This window comes from Erpetoichthys calabaricus, chromosome 11 (assembly GCF_900747795.2).
Source record: "Erpetoichthys calabaricus chromosome 11, fErpCal1.3, whole genome shotgun sequence".
Lineage (NCBI taxonomy): Eukaryota > Metazoa > Chordata > Cladistia > Polypteriformes > Polypteridae > Erpetoichthys > Erpetoichthys calabaricus.
Window position 1 is genome coordinate 106,313,378 of NC_041404.2, and position 21,074 is coordinate 106,334,451.

General features: G+C 39.3%; 1 protein-coding gene across 2 annotated transcripts in view; it reads left to right on the plus strand.

The window, feature by feature from the left end:
• LOC114642626 (galanin peptides-like) overlaps positions 1-20,420 on the plus strand; it is a 33,511-nt gene extending 13,091 nt beyond the window's left edge. The window contains exons 3-6 of one of the 2 annotated variants that reach the window (XM_028791494.2): positions 5,018-5,072; positions 12,334-12,423; positions 17,806-17,883; positions 20,230-20,420. In XM_028791494.2, the coding sequence (XP_028647327.1) occupies positions 5,018-5,072; positions 12,334-12,423; positions 17,806-17,883; positions 20,230-20,285 (279 nt within the window). In that variant the 3' untranslated portion in view covers positions 20,286-20,420. Of the gene's footprint in view, positions 1-5,017; positions 5,073-11,859; positions 11,983-12,333; positions 12,424-17,805; positions 17,884-20,229 lie in introns of those variants that run through there. The other variant, XM_051934195.1, reaches the window with a different exon arrangement.
• Positions 20,421-21,074: the final 654 nt, after the last annotated feature.

A 21,074-nucleotide genomic window follows, 5' to 3' on the forward strand; every position in this document is an offset into this window, starting at 1 on the left:
CGCTTCACACTCAGCTGCGAAACGATCCAGAGAGAGCTGAAGATCACGGCCTGATGAAGCAAACAGGACAACATCATCTGCAAAAAGCAGTGACCCAATCCTGAGTCCACCAAACCGGACCCCCTCAACACCCTGGCTGCGCCTAGAAATTCTGTCCATAAAAGTTATGAACAGAATCGGTGACAAAGGGCAGCCCTGGCGGAGTCCAACTCTCACTGGGAACGGGTTCGACTTACTGCCGGCAATGCAGACCAAGCTCTGACACCGGTTGTACAGGGACCGAACCGCCCTTGTCAGGGGGTCCGATACTCCATACTCCCGGAGCACCCCCACAGGATTCCCCGAGGAACACTGTCGAACTCCTTTTCCAAGTCCACAAAACACATGTAGACTGGTTGGGCGAACTCCCATGCACCCTCCAGGATTCTGCTAAGGGTGTAGAGCTGGTCCACTTTTCCGCGACCAGGATGAAAACCACACTGTTCCTCCTGAATCCGAGGTTCAACTATCTGACGGACCCTCCTCTCAGAACCCCCGAATAGACTTTTCCAGGGAGGCTGAGGAGTGTGATCCCTCTGTAGTTGGAACACACCCTCCGGTCCCCTTTCTTAAAGAGGGGGACCACCACCCGGTCTGCCAATCCAGAGGCACTGTCCCTGATGTCCATGCGATGTTGCAGAGGCGTGTCAACCAAGACAGCCCTACAACATCCAGAGCCTTGAGGAACTCTGGGCGTATCTCATCCAACCCCAGGGCCCTGCCACCAAGGAGATTTTTGACCACCTCAGTGACCTCAGTCCCAGAGATGGGGGAGCCCACCTCCGAGTCCCCAGGCTCTGCTTCCTCATTGGAAGGCATGTTAGTGGGATTGAGGAGGTCTTCGGAGTACTCCCCCCACCGACCCACAACGTCCCGAGTCGAGGTCAGCAGCGCACCATCCCCACCATATACAGTGTTGACACTGCACTGCTTCCCCCTCCTGAGACGCCAGACGGTAGACCAGAATCTCCTCGAAGCCGTCCGAAAGTCGTTCTCCATGGCCTCCCCAAACTCCTCCATGCCCGAGTTTTTGCCTCAGCAACCACCGAAGCCGCATTCCGCTTGGCCTGCCGGTACCTATTAGCTGCCTCCAGAGTCCCACAGGACAAAAGGGACCGGTAGGACTCCTTCTTCAGCTTGACAGCATCCCTCACCACTGGTGTCCACCAACGGGTTCTGGGATTGCCGCCACGACAGGCACCGACCACCTTACGGCCACAGCTCCGGTCAGCCGCCTCAACAATAGAGGCACGGAGCATGGCCCATTCGGACTCAATGTCCCCCACCTCCCTTGGGACATGGTCGAAGTTCTGCCGGAGGTGCGAGTTGAAGCTACTTCTGACAGGGGGCTCTGCCAGACGTTCCCAGCAGACCCTCACAACACGTTTGGGCCTACCAGGCCTGACCGGCATCCTCCCCCACCATCAAAGCCAACTCACCACCAGGTGGTGATCAGTTGACAGCTCCACCCCTCTCTTCACCCGAGTGTCCAAGACATGTGGCTGCAAGTCCGACGACACGAGCACAAAGTCGATCATCAAACTGAGGCCTAGGGTGTCCTGGTGCCAAGTGCACATATGAACACCCCTATGCTTGAACATGGTGTTTGTTATGGACAATCCGTGACAAGCACAGAAGTCCAATAACAAAACACCACTCGGGTTCAGATCGGGGGGCCATTCCTCCCAATCACGCCCTTCCAGGTCTCACTGTCATTGCCCACGTGAGCATTGAAGTCTCCCAGCAGAACAAGGGAGTCCCCAGAAGGTGTGCCCTCTAGCACCCCCTCCAGGGACTCCAAAAAGGGTGGGTACTCTGAACTGCTGTTCGGTGCATACGCACAAACAACAGTTAGGACCCGTCCCCCCACCCGAAGGCGGAGGGAGGCTACCCTCTCGTCCACCGGGGTAAACCCCAATGTACAGGCTCCAAGTCGGGGGGCAATAAGTGTCTCAGGCCCCTGCTTCAGTTATATTTAACTTTATATCGGGGGTTCTTGCTTCCAAGAAAAAAAAACAATGCCAATTGCAGCTTATGGTTCACAGCAGGAACAAATCTCTGGAAGCTGGATAGACATTAATAATTCTCTTGAAGCCAATACAGCCTCTTTAAATTTGTCCTGTGACCTTTTCTTGTTCTTTTTCTCAGACTATCTCCATTGACCTTCTAGCCCCCCCACTCTGCTTCAGAGTCTCTTTCCTTTGTTGACTGTGCTGTAGTGCAATCCTCAAGCAATAAATAGTGCAAACAATTATCAGAAACTATGTGAAGATACCCACTCAATTAAACAGTGTAACAATTACAAAAACAGGTAAAAATAATCAATTAACTAAGTGCTTAAGAAAGGCAAACAACTCCAAACAAGAAAAAGTACAAATCTACATACTCCAACAAAAAAAACACTTTAAACACAAGAAACGATTTGTGAATTATAATAACCATGACAGACACATGTAATCAACATCTACTGCACTCCCAACATTGCAAATAATGTGTGCATAATCTTCCAAAAACTGACTTCAACCTTAAATATCTTTTGTTCTTGGGAATCATCATGCTGCCTCTGTTTCAACTGTGGTTTGCACTCTGAATCATATTTTCATTCCAAGTTATGAAAAGTTTCTTAAAGTATGCCTAGTCCAAATTCATTAGCTGAAAATTCTTCTTGGAAAACTAAATGTGGTGATACTTCATTTCAGAAGTCAGTATTCTGAGTGCCCAACGTGCATAAGCCTTGCTTATGCTTAACAGATCATGAAGAATTAATCGGGTTGATCCATAGCTAAATCCCCACAGTGTGTGCTATCTCGCACAACATTACTCTTTGATTTCATACTGATTCATTCCATGTTGGCAATATTTTAGCTGTCGTAGACTGACCAAATCTTTTGATGGAATTCTGTAGCTTATCTATAGATTATGGCATATAAAGAGGACAACAGAAATCTCTAAAGACATACTGTCCTCTAGGGTTGGAATTTATTGACAACAGGATACTTCATTTTGCAGTTTCGAGCATTCATTTTGACATGGTTTTCAACAAGAAAACATACACAATAAACCACAAATTAAAGAAACTTGTAATTCAAATATTGCATTGTATGATAACTAATCTTAAAACATCAACCACATCGTTTACCCTTTTCAGGTACAGTTTTAAGACCTTTCAATCACCCTATTTACAGTAACACATTATATAATTTATGCAATTATTAAATATTATGCTGAACTTACACCCAGATTTGAATATTTCCAATCAGCTTCTAACGTCTTTCCTCAAAACAATATAGCATGTCGTACTAGGGTGTTGTACCATGTTAGCCATTATGAATGTAGTGAGAAGTTAAGCAAAATGACACCTTTTATTGGCTAACTAAAAAGATTACAATATGCAAGCTTTCAAGGCAACTCAGGCCGCTTCTTTAGACAAGAAGATTCTAGTCAAGAAGATAAGCTAAGATTCTGAATCTTAGCCTGAAGAGGTCTATCAATTTTTACATTTAAGATGTCTCACTTAAAGGTTTTTCAATGTTGTTATCTGTCCTAGTGTGCATATAAACACAGGGAACTCCAGTTTCTGTATTACATCTTGCCTAAAGAAGGGGCCTGAGTTGCCTCAAAAGCTTGCATATTGTAATCTTATTAGTTAACCAATGAAAGGTGTCATTTTTACAACTATATAGCATGAAACAGAGAAGATAAAGGACTAAGATTTTATGCTGGGTTCACATGCTATGGAAAACTTTGGAGCCAATACTTTTTTCTGAATTTTCTGAATTCAAATTAATTTGTGCTCAAAATCTGAGGTTGCTGTTGATTTACTAATTGGTTTGCAATAAGGCAAATAAGGGTAAGGATTCTGTCAAAATAAAACACAAACTAAATTAATTGGGAGTATATTGCATCACTCTAAATTCAATTCTACCCCAAATATGTGGATGACCAGATTGCCGTTTTAAAACTATATAATACTAAATGAGATGTTAGTGCAATTTTACATTAAAACCCATGTAATTCAGGGAATAAATTTTATTTCATAATTATCCGACTGAGAACTTCTCCTTCAGATGGCATTAATGTGAAATTTTCAACTGGAAAACGTATTTACTGTTTGTCCTGTAGCACCTCAGTGCAGCATTAGACCACTCTCAGGACAACATCTAAGCATCAACATCTAAGCAGGCTATTGGTATCAGAGTGTTACTTATCACACAAGAGTCTGAATAAATCAAAACAAATAAATATGCAAGGGTCCTAATTCACTTGAATACAGGAATACAGTGTGTTGATTTTTTTTTATTTGTTCAGAAATGTGAAATGTTCACTGAGAAACAGAATGAGAGTTCTAACAAGCAATGGCATGCTCATTTAGCAACCAGGATAAGCTTCTAATTTAATAAAGAAAGGGTTGATAGAAATGTAAATTTTCAAACATTGTGCCTTTCCAAGTCTAAGGCACTGCAGCTCTCTAGCTGCTGGGCAGTCCGTCAACAACACTGACAACTCAGCATCATACAAAATACCATTTATTTAAGCATGCTTTACTGAACTTGTAACTAAGAAATGTGACTGCTTATTTTCTGTCAACAAAAGATTTTATTAGGGCCATTGAGCCATTTGGTATCATTTTTATAGTATGTTTAGCATAATATCTGTTCTCCTGCAAGAAAAACACATAAATATCGGTTAGACTTCTGTGAAGTGGAATTCTTTGATAGTTATGTATAGAATAAGTGTACAGTATATGTATGTGTACACATGCATACAAATTCACACTTTCACTTGCACATCATTCATTTGCTCATCTCCTTTGTACTATTTTGCAACTTTGTATGAAGCTTTTCCTTTCAACTTATGCTATTTATGCTCTCTCTGTGTGGTGTTGTGTTGTGTTATAATACACTAAGTCAAATTCCTGTAAATTAAGTACTGGCAAATAAAAGTGAATCTGATTCTGATTCTGATTTTGAAATTCTAGGGGAAGGACAAGCGAGGCTGGACCTTGAACAGTGCAGGTTACCTTTTGGGACCTCGTAAGTACAACTTTAAACACCCTGGAAGAAAAAAGAGAGGTTGAAAGAACATAATGAGCAGAATGTTTAGCAGAATATTCAAAGCACGAGAGCCTCACTGTATACTCATTAACAATGAAAAAAAGATTTGTCAAAGCCTCCAAACATAAGGTTATGAAGACTAAGGCTCATTACACATACAGCAGTGTTACATTTTTTTTCTTGCTATTCTTCCAAATTTTTTAAAGTCCGATCAGCACACCAAAGAAACATCCTTTCTTTAGAGAATTACTGCAAATGTATTTGGTAAAATATATTGCTAAAGAAATAGCTAATAAAATAAAACCAAAAAATATATTTCTCAAGTGGCCCTGGTCTGCTAAATGCAAAGGTTTGCAGCGTTCAGGTTTTAGCTATAATGCAGTAATCATTCAATCCTTTAAGAATTTAAGTTTTCTGATTAGTCCCAAATGTAAGAACTTAGAGTTTTGGACACTTGGTCCCTAAATGTTACAGTACAGCTAGCTTTTCAGTATTTGCTATTTTACATAAGCTCAACCTCTCTTTTATTTTATACTAGCAAAATACCCGCGCTTCGCAGCGGAGAAGTAGTGTGTTAAAGAGGTTATGAAAAAGTAAAGGAAACATTTTAAAAATAACGTAACATGATTGTCAATGTAATTGTGTTGTCATTGTTATGAGTGTTGCTGTCATATATATATACATATACACATATACACACACATATACACACCTATACAGATATATTATATATACATATACACATATATTTTTTATATATATATTTTTTATATATATATATATATATATATATATATATATATTATATATATATATATATATATATATATATATATATATATACATACACATACATACATACATACATACATATACACACATAGATGCACTTACAATAACATAGAAATCAATATAAACAACATTAACATCATTATCATATGAGAATATGAAGTAATATATAAGAAGCACATTTCATATAAATATAAATAATTAAACAGTAAAATCTTCTTGTATAATTGCTACCGTGGCTTTTCGTTGGTCTGTCCAGGATATTTAAATCACCTGTAGCTTGCAAACTGTTTCACCTATTGACTTGAAATCTGGTACACATATAATACGTCACGTCTGCTATCCGCTTTATGGGTGATGATTGTATTACTCTTTTTATGTTTATTTTATTTTAGAAACAACTCCTATCTGCGCACACCAGGGCGGCCGTGGGCAGATGCTTATGGTGTATTCACTCCATGTTATCGTGCATTGCGCTGTCACTGGTATTTTGATAAAAGAATTTGAACAATATATAAGCAGCGTATAAATTATTAAACAGTAAAACATTAACATTTAAGAAGTAAAGTTACATTGAGTACTACTGCAGTGCCTTCGGGGTATACCTCATTTTTTCTTTGCCCATTACATGCTTAAATGTATACATTTTTTGGTGTACCTACCCGAGAACACGCGACACATAACCGACCGTGGGAGAAGCATGGATTTTAAAGAAGCGTTGAGTTCATCTGCTGGTCTCCCTCGTGGAATAACTGGTAATGTTTCACTAATATCTACAGCGAGTAAAACGACATTACCTCCTTTTTTTTTTTGTACGATCTCTGAGATGTTGCTTTTTTCGGTTCAAGGCTTCATAAGCTCTTTTATGTTCCATGGTGTACTTAATAAGTACTAATTATCCCAAACCATCATCTTTGAATGTTGCAAGACTTTCGCCTTGTATGTAGATCGGGGTAATTACATTCATTGCATTCCTAGTCTGAATCACAATCTGATTGTATGGGTGGTTACCTGGCACTGTAGGGTTGCCACCCGTCCTTTAAAATACGGAATCATGCCGCGTTTGACAATGAAATTGCGCGTCCCGTTTTGAATCAATACTGGACGGGATTTATCCCGTCTTTTTTTTAATCATTTTTTTTTTTTAAAGCAGCGTCTCATGCAAATCATCCCACACGCATTTTATGAAGATGCCTCCTTTCCTACTTTTGATTGGGTAATACTTGATGTCATCGTTAGTTTGATTGGTGTTTTTAACTGTCCAGTGAGGAGGGCGTGTCTTTTAAGTACAGTCTGCAAAGTGTTGGCACTGAGATGTGGCGTCAGCGCCATACTTGAAGCCCCTAACGTTGCGGTCAGCAAGTCGGCTAACATCCGCCATGTGCCGTCTTTCAGTTGCGAGAACCAGATCATAGAATGGTTGAAACTGTTGCCCCTAACGTTGCACCACGGCGTGTGGTTCGTTTATACCTCGTGTCTTCTCATTAAACTTTTATCTCGCGAATATGTTATTGCAATCCGCAGCGGGAGCGTTTCTATAAACTTTATTTAAACTTACGTTTTACACCGTGGTTTGTTTCCCTTATGAACATGCTTGTATGCTTAACTCGCTCCGTTCTCAATTGTTTAATTAATTTTTTGCTCTTCGCTGTTTGCGGCTGTTCCTCCATTTCCCCCTACTTCGTTCTTTTATCTCGCGAATATGTTATTGCAATCCTTAACGGGAGCGTTTCAATAAACTGATTGAAAATAGTTTTGCATTTACCTTTTTAGTAAAAGGCGAGCTTTTAAGCCTGAGAAATCACCCCGTAAATGCACACGTTTAATTGGACATGTGTTAATATGTATGGTTACACAGTATTTAAAAGACAGTGAACAACGTCAGTTACCTTTGTTCCCGCGTTTGATAAAAGGTGAGCTTTTAAGCCTGAGAAATGACCCCGTAAATGCACACGTTTAATTGCACATGTGTTAATATGTATGCTTACACAGTATTAAAAGACAGTCAAAAATTAACGTCATTTACCTTCGTTCCCGCGTGCGACTCGTGCTGTAAATCTCTTCCTTGTTTTTAGTTCACGTGATTACGTAGGAGGCGTGATGACGCGATACGTGACTCCGCCTCCTCCATTACAGTGTATGGACAAAAAATATGTTCCAGTTATGACCATTACGCTTTGAATTTCGAAATGAAACCTGCCTAACTTTTGTAAGTAAGCTGTAAGGAATGAGCCTGCCAAATTTCAGCCTTCTACCTACACGGGAAGTTGGAGAATTAGTGATGAGTGAGTCAGTGAGTGAGTGAGTCAGTCAGTGAGGGCTTTGCCTTTTATTAGTATAGATTCTTAATCACACCATTCTTTTGACAGCCTACTCAAACATCAAACATCCATCCATCCATTATCCAACCCGCTACATCGTAACTACAGGGTCACAGGGGTCTGCTGGAGCCAATCCCAGCCAACACAGGGCGCAAGGCAGGAAACAAACCCCGGGCAGGGTGCCAGCCCTCCGCAGTACATCAAAACATTGGCCATTAATTCGCACCACAAACACAGCACCTCTAAAAGTACCTTTTATGAGGTACTTACTTATTAATTTATAATTTTATAAATCACTTTAAATATGTGGGTCATCAAGATATTTCAGGTTTGATATGATTAAGAATGGACTGTATCCACCTTGCACCATGTGAAAAATTCGGTATTGGTCCCAGAAAAGCAATAATAGCAAAGTTAAACATACTTTTTTTGTGCTATTCCTAGTGTATATGACAAAGCTGTTTCTTGAATTATTTTTAAAGTGATCAGACACCTCTGTCTACATTCAACATCAAGAGGAATTCTCCCTAGAATCTCTAATGATACAGTCCCTGTAGCTTTTCCTTTTCTTCTTCATTAAAGCAGCTACAACATCATCACTTCAGCACGCTAATCTTACACTTTGTCTGGTAAAAGGATTGATGACAGCCACACTTTGAGTTTTTGGAGAATTGTCCAACCAAACATTCCTGGTCTATAGTTCTAGTAATAGATCATTTTGGAATAATATTAAAATAACAATAAGTGCAAGTCACTTATCTTAGTTCATCCATGTGTTTTCTGTGCACTTTGAAAACAATTATAGATGTAGTCATAGCACTCAGAATGTAACCTAACAATAACAAACACTATAGAGCAACTTATACAAGCATTGCTTCATTGGTATAATTTCATGAACACAAGGGCATTGGGAATACAGTAATACCTTGGTTAATGAATCTACTAAGAATTAAGCTGCTTTATAGTATCTCCAAGTTATATTGGAAGTCCGATGTATAGTCTGAACAGGACCGGAGAAAGCACAGTCCCCTGCGGCGCTCCTGTGCTGCTGACCACAATGTCAGACCTGCAGTTCCCGAGATGCACATACTGAGGTCTGTCTGTAAGATAGTCCACGATCCCTGCAACCAGGTATGAATCTACTCCCATCTATGTCAGCTTGTCCCTGAGGAGCAGAGGTTGGATGGTGTTGAAGGTGCAAGAGAAGTCCAGAAACATAACTCTTACTGCAGCACTGCCTCTGTTCAAGTGGGAAAGGGATCGGTGTAGCATGTAGATGATGGCATCCTCCTCTCCCACCTTCTCCTGGTATGCAAACTGCAGAGGGTCGAGGGCGTGACGGATCTGTGGCCTCAGGTGGTGAAGCAGCTGCTGCTCCATGGTCTTCATCACATGTGACGTCAGGGTGGCATGCCTGAAATCATTCAGCTCACCAGGACGTGGTACCTTTGGGACTGGGGTGATGCAAGATGTTTTCCAAAGCCTCAGGACTCTCCCCTGTTCCAGGCGCAGGTTAAAGATACACTGTAGTGGACTCCCCAGCTCCAACGCACAAGCCTTCAGTAGTCGTGGCGATACTCCATCTGGATCCACTGCTTTGCTGGCACAAAGTCTCCTCAGATCTCTGCTTACCTGGGCTGCTGTAATGGGTGGGGGGAAACTCTCTCCTATGCTGGTATCAGCAGAAGGATGGGTGGAGGGTGCAGTACTCTTAGGTGAGAGTGGGTTAGGGTGGTCAAACCTATTAAAGAAGTTGTTCATCAAGTTTGCTCTCTCCACGTCTCTCTCGATGGTGGCACCCCGCTTCGAGCTGCAGCCAGTGATGATCTTCATCCCATCTCACACTTCCTTCATGCTGTTATTCTGCAACTTTTGCTCCAGTTTTCTCCTGTACTGATCCTTCGCTGCCCTGAGCTGGACTCGGAGTTCCTTCTGCACGTGCTTGAGCTCATGCTGATCACCGCCTTTAAAAGCCCTTTTTCTCTGGTTCAAAAGGCCCTTGATGTCACTTGTAATCCACGGCTTGTTGTTAGCATAGCAGCATACTGTTCTTACTGGAACTACAATGTCCATGCAGAAGTTGATGTAGTCAGTAGTGCAGTCAACAACCTCCACAATGTTCTCACTATATGATCCCTGCAGGATATCCCAGTCTGTAGTTCCAAAGCAGTCTCTCAGAGCCTGCTCTGCCTCAGGGGACCACTTTCTGAATGAGCGTGTGGTTTTTGGGGAGCTCCCTCACTCTTGATTTGTAGTGAGGCTGAAGCCAAACCAGGTTATGATCTGCTTTCCCAAGTGCAGGCAGTGGGGTGGCGCTGTATGCGTCTTTAACGTTTGCATATAACTTGGCAAATACGTTATGTAGTTTATAAAAAAAGGATAAAGGTCAAGAAAAGAAAATCCAAATAATAGAATCACTTCATAAATGGTGCAGAGCGTGGAAGATGGTGTATTGTTAGAGAGTACTTACCTGCAAACACATAGATTCCATTTACCTGGGTGATGTGATTGCCAGCAATTCTCATTAAGGATTCTTGCTTGGATCAGCTTGTTGACTTGGGGAGAGTGAGGCAGATTGTATTGCCTCTAATGCAATGAAAGGCAAAGCCAACATCATGAATGTACAGGCAGTGTGCAAGATAAATAAGATCCTCAAGGAAGAAGTTGTGGAAAATATTGGTTTATGGAAGTGGCCCCTGTAGGTTGGCTAAAGAAAGAAACTGCAGATGGCATGAGCTCCCTGACCCCCCACCTGTCATTGTTACAACACACATCCATACTTTTCATCTGTTAAATCTGCCTCTGATAATAAAAACACAAAACATTGTAAACTTTTACAGTATTTTCATGTTATTCCAAATAACTGATGTCTTCCATTTTATAAACAGTATTGAATTGCAATTAAACATTGTCTTTGCTATTTAACAGATTTTGCCTGTCACTATAAGATACAATTTATAACAGTGATTATATCAGTTTTACGTCTGTAAATGTAGTTTTATTTGGAATTTCAAGTAGTATTACAGAAAAAATTTGTACTCTGTAAAAAGAAAATGTAACAATACAATAAAGTACATCAGCAATGGGTGTCAACCAAAAAACTTAAAATGACAATTATTTCCTGCATTTAAAAAAACATGAAATGCCCCTAAAATCACAATAATTAATTGATTGATTGACTGATTGATTAATTAATACTGTATCATTAAGTGGCAAAAGACTGTTAATTTTACAGAAACTACTTGTATACTCAAGGTAAACGTCCATTAAAGAAAATGTGTGTTCCACATATTAGAAGGTTTAAAATATGTGAAATCAGTGCTCAGACCCTAAACAAATGGAAATATCTCACAGATGTCCACTGCTTTGTGAAAGTAGGCATATAAGAATGTGTGTGTGTGAGAGAGAGAGAGAGACAGTAAGGAGATACCGCCACTCCTACTTTCTCTCCTTACTTTATATGTTGGCCTCTTATCCCAATAATCAACCCCACTGTCTTTCACTCTCTTTCTTTCTTCTTTATGTTGACTAGTTCCACTTTTTCCCTGTGATTCTTTGCATTACTCTCCTTGTTCTTTGTGCCTTCCATTCTGTCTTTTGTCATTCCATCCCTTCCTCTTTCTCTCTCTCTCGTTCTGTCTATCCCTCTTTTCCAGGTGTTACTATTCGAAAACAGCTGTCTTTAGACCCAGCAGTCAAAATGTTTCAGAGAGAGAGAACATTTGGTCACCCAGTTGAATGTTCACAATCCAGACTGGCATTTGCAGTGCAGTTTCAAGGTGAATCCAGCTGTGTGGTCTTAGCAGTCTAAGTATGAGTGTGAGCTGGAATTCAATTATTTTGTCAGTTTCTTCAATTCCTTTAAATGTGTTTTCAGAATTTATTAACTTATTTAATGTAGTATGTCAAGGCATGAGATGCATTCCACCTAATGCTAAATGTAAGCATGTTTCTGAAAAGATGACTCACCAGACTACAAGCTAAATGGTCATCCCAGTTCTTGTTTTTTCCTTCTGTAGTGCACTAATGATAGGTATGGATTTGTAAAAGAAACTCGCTAAAATTAAAAAGGGGTATTTGAAAGCTTTCACTCAGAAAATTCTATTTTTTTCATTCTTCTTTTTTCACAGATGCCCATAGAACATTAAATGACAAAGGAGGTCTAGCAGGAAAACGGGACATTTTAGATGAGACCTATAAGAATGTGAGAGAGCCATATGGTAAGAAAGCTTTTCAGTGTCCACTGCCTTTTTGATAATATGTAAGTTCAATTGCTTTTACCAATATATTCTTGAAACTCTATTGTGTTCATTTGTCTGCTAACTGAACACATTTGCTGAGAGGAAATCCTTTGTGACAGATATGTACTACACAGACAACCCCAATAAACTACCACACTAAGTTGGAAGGGTTCCAGTTTCCCTCATTTGTACCATTCAGAGAAAAATCAGTATTAAATAACACTAGAAAGTATATATTTATATATTACGCTAGTCAAAATGAACAAGTCAGTGCTCCTTGCAGTGTGGAAGGGAGGCTCAAGAATGCCATCAAGATGGACTTGACCTACCACTATGAAAGGGCATCTGGTCAATAAAAAACTTGCAGCACCCAAAAAATTACCGGAAGACTTGTAGTTCTGAGGAAGGAAGGATAGGGTGTCTGACATAAGCAACATGCAGAGATCTCGCCTGCCCCTGTGGAAAATTAACAATGGCTACTGTGCCAGGGACAAGTGTGGCTGAAGAAATGAGTCCTACATTTTAGGATAGGCACACTTAATGTAAGCATCATTGCAGGTAGAGGAAGAGAATTGGCTGATATGATGAAGCAAAGGAAGACAGGAAAATTTTGTGTGTAGGAGACGAGTTGGACAGGCAGCAAGTCAAGAGAAATAGAAACTGGATATGAAATATTGTGGAGTGAAGCAAATGAAGAAGGTTTAGTGCTTTCAAGAGAGGTGAAGGAAAATTTACTAGATTGTGACAAAAACAACCAAGAGACATTGGGAAGGTTTGGGGCAGCCACCCATATAATATTTCCCGGCTGCAAAATTGATTACATAGAACAGACATGTTTACACGACTGAGTCCAAAACAGAACTGACTGCTGTCTTAAGTTGGCAGCTTTTTAAATGGAAGTAAAGGAAGTGATGTCATCTGGGCGGGAACTGAAAGTGACATCGTTGGCTGCTCCAGGACCAGGAGGGACTTCCTGAGAATGGTCTGCAAGAAATTGAGAAAGAGAATCAGTACACTGGTTAGGCGTGGAATTACATTTATTCAAGCCCTTTAGTTGTCCCCTAATCGAGTGTGTGTGACAAGATGTATGGAGGACAACTGACATAAAAATTAGTCTTAAAGTGAGTATGTGGTAAATACTAGCAAAAATGATATGTGCATATGCCCCCCAGATGGGATTTGAAGTGAAAGTGAAGGAGAGATTTTGAGGCAGCTGGAACAGGAGACAAGTATAATTCCAGACACCAACAGAGTAAATATTGCAAGAGTTTTAAAAAGGTATGTATGAAGAAGTAACGAGGTAGTCGGGAGAATACATGAGAATACACGATGATTGAGAGATAAGATAAAAAAACAAATAAGGCAAGTTAATAGTGGATTATGAAATGGCTTTTAATATGGAAATAGCCAATACCTTTTTGTGAAAGGAGTGAAATATGTGACCATTAGGAGTTGAGGCAGAGAGAGCCAAATTTACTTTCTCTTGTGAAGGAGATTACACTTAATGGAAGCCAAGAATTGTAAAGTTATAAATGGAAAGAATTTAGAAGCACAGAAAGAGGTATTGGTAATAGATTGCATAGTCAAAATGAACAGTAAGGAAGACCAAAGCATGTAACACCAAAGATTAAATACTGTCAACTCAGGGAAGGAAAACTGACAAAGCAGAAAATAAGGCCAAATATATCTATAGAGTAATGGTGGAAAGAGGACAGTAGATTTTTTAATTAAGTGGGAGAGGAAGTGCTGGAAAAGCCAATGGGGAGAAAAAACCTGGCAGATAAAGAGCCATGGTTGTGGAATGGAGAGGTACAAGCAGCACTGCAAACTAAGAAGGATGCAAAGAGGATATGGGAAAGAACAGTAACAGATAAAGGCAGGAAGGAATATAAGACAATAAAAAGCAATACAAATGGAACTGTGGCAGACAAAAATCACTGGATGAGGTATATAAGGAGTTGAAAAGTCCACAAATGGAGAAATAGATATTCAGAATTGATAAGGTTTAATACAACAAAATATTCTAGCCAAATTAAACAAAGAGAAATTGGAGAGTTGAGCTATGTCTTGTGTATAAAAGAAAGGTAAGGCAGAAGACATATTTTGAGAAACTGTTAAATGAGGAAAATTTTTAAAGTGAAATACCAAATGAAGGTGTAACAACAGGGATACAGAGGAAAGAAGTCAAACAGGCATTGGAAAGAATAAAGAATGGAAATGCAGCTGGAATTGTGCGATTGTGCCTATATATAAGGAGAAGGGGGGCATACAGGATTATGGAAATTATGAAGGTATAAAGCTGATGTCACATACATAAAGTTATAGGAAAGGCTATTGGATGCAAGGCTGAGAAGGGAGCAATTATAGGAGAACAACAGTTTGGAGTTACACCAGGAAAAGCTATGACAGATGTAATTTTCACCTTGAGACAGATTATGGAAAAATATAGAGAGAAACAGAAAGATTTGTAAATTTATAGATATTTATAGTTTTAAAGAAGCTGTATGATAGAGTTCTACAACAAGAAATATGGAAATGTATTAGAGAGAAGGGAGTACTGGATAAGTATTTAAGGATAATTAAGGATGTGTGAGAGGGTGCCTACACACAAGTGAGAAGTAGTATAGATATAACAAATGATTTGGATTGTCTTTAAGCCCATATCTTTTTACTCTAGTTATGGGTGGAATTTCAAGGGAAATGGTAGAGCAGGTCCATGGTGCATGTTTTTTGTGGATGGCATTGTGTAATGTGGCAGCTCTAAGAATATTGTGGAAAGGAAACTGGAGCAGTGGAGATGTGCTATGAAGAATAGAAGCCTTAAGATTAGTAGGAAAAAAACAAGAATATCTACTATTATGGAACAAGAGGAAGTAGTTGGCCTCCAAGAGAAATGTTTAAAAGGACGAAAAAGTTCAAATACAGTATTCAGGATCAACAACAGCAAAGGATGGAGAGTTAGATTTACCAACAGAAGTATCAACAAATAATCCAGCACTTGAACAATGTTCCCCAAAGACAAATCATGAAAATTTTGGGAATTTCTCCCTCCACAGTTCACAGCATTCCAAGAATGCATAAAGGGCAAGCCCGAAAAAGCACATCTGGATGTGTGCAATCTCTGATCCGTCAGACCCTCTTGTCTTAAAACTGCTATATGTCTGTAATAGATATCATGATAGGGGCTTGGGAATACCATTGTAAACCTCTGTCAGTAAACACCATATGCCGCTACATCCACAAATGTAAGCTAAGCAGAAGCCGTACATCATTATTGTGCAGAAACACTGCCAACTTCTCAGTCTGATCTGAGATGTAAAGTAACACATTGGAAGCATGTTTGATTGTCCAATGAGACAACATTTCAAATAGTTTTCAGAAAAACATAAGTTGTGTTTTCTGGGCCAAAAGGGAAAAGGCCATCCAAGCTGTTATCAGTGCCAGGTCCAAAAGCCAGTCTGTTAAAGTATGGGGGTGTTTCAGTAACCATGACATGGGTAACGTGAACGTGTGTGAGGGCACCATTAAAGCAGAAATATGTGAGTGCAAATCAAAAAATAAAGGTAATTTGAAAATGATGTCATAACCGTAATGGATAGAAGCCGATGCAGTACAATATGTTTGTGATGGCTTATGGATAGTCTGAACAAGCTCAGTGCAGCACTCTGCCATTAGTCTAGTTGAAGCCAAGGTCAAATGAACATAAACTCTCCTCTGTGGGATTGCTCCATTTTTTAACAACCCACAGTAGTAAGATTTCTTTGGACAAAAGGAGTGAAACTTGCTGAAATTCACCAAAGGAGCAGAATTAAATTTTGAAGCAATGTATCCTGCCTTCCAGAACTCCATGTATTTTCCAACAGGGCAAAGCCAGGCCACATTCTGCCTGGATTACAAGTGCATGGGTACAAAAAGCAAAGCTAGGCCACCCTGCAGTTCTGACCTGTTTCCAGCTGAAAATCCCAAAATACAGCAAGGAAGGTCTTGCTAAATTTTCCTAGCTTGTTTCTTTAGTGCCCAAATGCTAAATGTTATTTTAAAAAATGGTAATATTACACAGTAGTAAACACTTGACTGTCCCAAGTTTTTTGGAGTTTGTTACAGTTATCAGACGTCACAACTTTTTTTTTTTAAAGTTGGAGTTGTACATATATATGTGTATTTAAATATATGAATATTTATATGGTACATGTTTATATACACCAGGGGTCCTCAATCACAGTCCTGAAGGGCCACAGTGCCTGCAGGTTTTTATTATTTTATATATACTAGTTTCCTAAGTAGAAAATAGTCCATGCTGATAATGAAACATGCTATTGAACTATTTAGCTTGTTAATGCTTGCATTTGTCCAGGAGCAATTTTAATTGCACTGTAGAGTTTCCTTCTGTGAGAACATTATCCATGTGTTTTGTGGACCAGAATAGATTTAAACTTAATTGTCCTTCTAATTCCTCCTCCTTCATTTCTAAACATTTTTTTTATCACAGATACTTCATGGTAAGTAAGCACGTTAGCTGGAGAGCTGCTGGTTTATTGGTTATCTGCATCTCATTATTAACTAATGTCTGATTAAGAAAACAGGCAACAATTAAAACTTAAATGCAGCTGCTAAAATCTAAAATAGGAAATCAAGGGTTCTGAATGGTAACAGGCAAGAGAATTAAAATTAAGCCCAAAAAATGTATTTCTTTAGTAGTAAATAAACGGGTTCTAATTAAGAAATTGGTTAAATTGAAAACCTGCAGTCATAGCAGACCTCCAGGACTGTAACTGAGGACCTCTGATCTACAAAGTAACTAAAATTTGTCTTTGATGAATACAGGAACTAACCAGGCATAGAGTTAAACGCCAACTTTCATTATCAGCAAGGACTGAGTTCTAATAAGACACTGGCTGGAATGAAAACCCGTACCCACTGTGGCCCTCCAGGACCGTGATTGAAGACCCCTGATATACACACATATATATATATATATATATATATATATATATATATATATATATATATATATATATATATAAACATTCACTCTACACATGCACAGTTTTAAGGGTTGATTTAACATTTAAGAGTTGATTTAATACTAGAAATGTCAATGTGCATTATCTTTTTACTTCCTCTGTGTACTTCTATTTACCATGCCAAATCGTATTTTACTAGGTGCCTTTGCTTCAGCACTGGAAAAGCTGAAGTATGTACAGTTATAATTAATTTAGATATCTACACAGTGTGTCTGTTTTCTTTCTGTGAGCAGGTGTATTGTGCTATCCGTTCTGCATATTTAGGGGGTTCTCTTTATATCCCCACTAATCGTGACTCCTTTTCAAATCAATATTATCTGTTTTTTTCATCCTGCAGCTGGCAGCAATATGCATCCAGTGGATGAGAGTACATTGCAGACTGTACTGGACTTCCTCTCTTATCTTCAGCTCAAGGGTATGTTATTATGCTTCTTCTGTCACATATAGAGTTAGCTTGTTTTAGACTAGCTGGTGCAAACAAAAGAAATGTAAGGATAGTTGATCAAATATGCAGATAACTACAAGAGCACAGTTTCTAGTAGATAGGTGTTACCTATTAGCCCTTAATTGCCCAGAATTGGTTATGGTCGGTTCCATATGCAATTTGCCAGCACGCCGGAGCCAAGTATATTCTGCAAAGTACATTCGTTGAACGCCGTAACCGGCTAAAGTTGGTTTCCAGTGCAATTTGGAAGCACATCGGAGCCGGGTATATTCGGCAACATACATTCAGCGACGTACATGCATTGAACGCCGCAACCGGCTAAAGTTGTTTCTCACTGCAATTTACCAACACGCTGGAGCCGAGTATATTTGGGGACATAAATTCATTGAATGCTGCAATCGGCTATAGTCGTGTCCCAGTTCAATTTGCCAACACGTAGGGTCCGAGTATATTCGGTGACGTACATTCATTGAATGCTGCAACCGGCAATAGTTGCTTCACAGAGCAATTTGGCAGCATGCCGGAGCTGATTAGTCAGTGCTGTACATTCGTTGAGCAGTCAGCTCATCACCACTGCCGGCCCCAACAGAACTGCAGCATCACTGTCCCTGGGATTCAGCCGCTGCACTAGACTGTCCTGCAAGCATCAGCGCTTACCTCTGTGCTTGCGTGCAGCCAGTTCAAGCGCAGTTGGCTCGATGATTTACTGAATTTCATCAATGGTGTCAGTTGCACCTTGTACATATAATAATAGATTGTTCCAGTAGTTTTTAAAATAGTTTTTACATTTCATTGGCAGTATGTAAAATGATCAGTGTTGCACTAATTGTGATGCTCTTTGCATGAAAAAAATGTGTTCCATTAAAATTTCACATTTTCTTTGTGAATTGTGACGTTTGCTTAAAAAGTGGGGCAAAAAAGTATTTGGCATCCAGGGGTGCATTAACCCCCAAGTATGTGGCGGTTTAAGGGTTAAGATTCAGGACAATTAATCAATTTGCTTGCAAAACAAGAACAAAAGTGTGTGAGAAGTGCAAGGTGCTTTTTTATCTACAAATTTGTGGATAACTAGTGGTTTAATGCAGAGCCTCCAGGACACTACAGTCTGTTTCGAAATTTCAGAGGCACCTTTAAAATGTGGACTGTCCATAATAGTAACCCAGTACTGTAGTTTAAACTTCTCCTGATTAAACTGGTGCAGAACACAGTGGAAATTTGCAATTGACACTCTTTCATTTTGAATACGTTTGGGCCTTGTGCCCTCATAGCAACAGAGAACTCAAAAGGGGCAATTGTCGGTCATGTGCAAGACTCCTTAAATATGTACTATTCGCTTAGCGATCCTGTATTTAATTCCCCTCAGTAAAATATCACCCCCCGGAATAAATCTTACCAGAGATGTTGACTGACTGTTCTGCATAATCGTCAGGCACATTTAACTACTCGTTTTCTGCTTTGTAAGGAACAAAAGAATGAAAAATATTGAGACTGAATTTGCATGTAAACAGACTGACCCCCTCATAAAAGCTACCGTTAGTTGATCACTATTTATCAAATGCAACTTCTTTTTCTTGATTACATCAACTGCGCCACTGTCTCAAGGAGGACTGTGCACTCTAAAGATTATTTTTCATTAAAATAAAGCAAACATCTTCCAATTACTGTATTTAATGATTTAAAATAAAATTTTCAGTTTGCAGTCTTTCAGGTATTAATGAAACTTATCTAGCCTCCTAAAGTTAAGGTTAAGTATAGTTCAGTTGCAAATCTCGGTTGGAATCAGGACGCTCGACTCTTGAATTGCTTTCGGCATCTCATGATCTGAAATGGTGCACACCCTCCTTCTCACCAGCCCGGAGAAGAGATCGGAAACTGCAAAAATGTAGTCCATTAGCTTGTGTTCAACCAATCGCAATTAACCATCTCAGCGTTTTTTGAACAAAAGAGAAATCACATCTTATAAATTCTCATGTCCAAATTAAGAAATTTACTATTACTGCTCCGACAATGATCATAACCTTTTGGACTTTATTGCTGTAGCAACATCGCAAGGCATATTTGAAAATATCTGCACCTTTTTACTGTATGTAAAATTATTGTAAAAGTAAGGCACTGTGTAGTCATGGACTACTGTAATTGGATCCAGTAAACGGACAGTTTAATATTACATTAGCATTAATGTTTTGAAAATGTTGGATAAACAGATCTAGCAGCTCTAATTATGTGTTTCCTTTACAGTTTCTTTAATGTATGAAATGCTCCCGGTAATACAGTTGTGTATTAGTATATAGCACATATTTCTTTCCTTTATTTCAGATACCGGTGCATTGGACAGTTTGCCAGTAACTCAAGAAGAGTCTAACTTGCCGTAAAGAAAATGACATCGGTTCACTTGTCAATTAGGTCAGCCACTACCTGGACATGTCTCCATCCTCATTATAGCCGCATGTTTCATTTCTCTCCTGGAGAACAAAATAAAATCGGACTACCCATTTGTAAATGAAGAATTCTGTTTTTATTACAACGTTACATTTGGTTGGTTGGTTGACTCTTTCAAATGCATGTGCAAGTGCTTACTCTTGAACCAAAGTATTTACATTTTAAATTACAATAGATAACCGTTATTTTATAAAACACCTTTTTCCAGTAAACATAATCCCAAAGCAGTTTGCAAATACAGGCCAAACGAAGAGCATGCACTAGTAAAATATATACATTAATTTTTAATTCAATTTAAAAACAAAGAGGCAACAGAACTAAACACTTTGTTGTTACTATTTGAGTTCCTTATTCACTATTTCATTATTGAAAGAAAAGATACTAACTTCCAGTGTCACAAAGGCCACGAGAATGAAGTTGTACTTTTGGAAATATAATTTACAACAGTAATGCACATAGTTGTATTCTGGTATAAGAGTAAAATTGCTTTACAGTGGTATATCAATGCATCATAAATTACTAGGCTATTAAAGAACAGGAGTGATAGGAAGAATTTTTCACAGAGAAACATGGAGAGCCTATTGTTTTGCAATGCTCTTTCCATTCTTGACCGAACTGTAAAGCAACTTAGATAAGACGATAATAAGAATTGCATGACACTTCTTATTCATCTGTGACAATTTACAAATAATTGGTACATTCCTGGAAATCAAAAGTGCCGT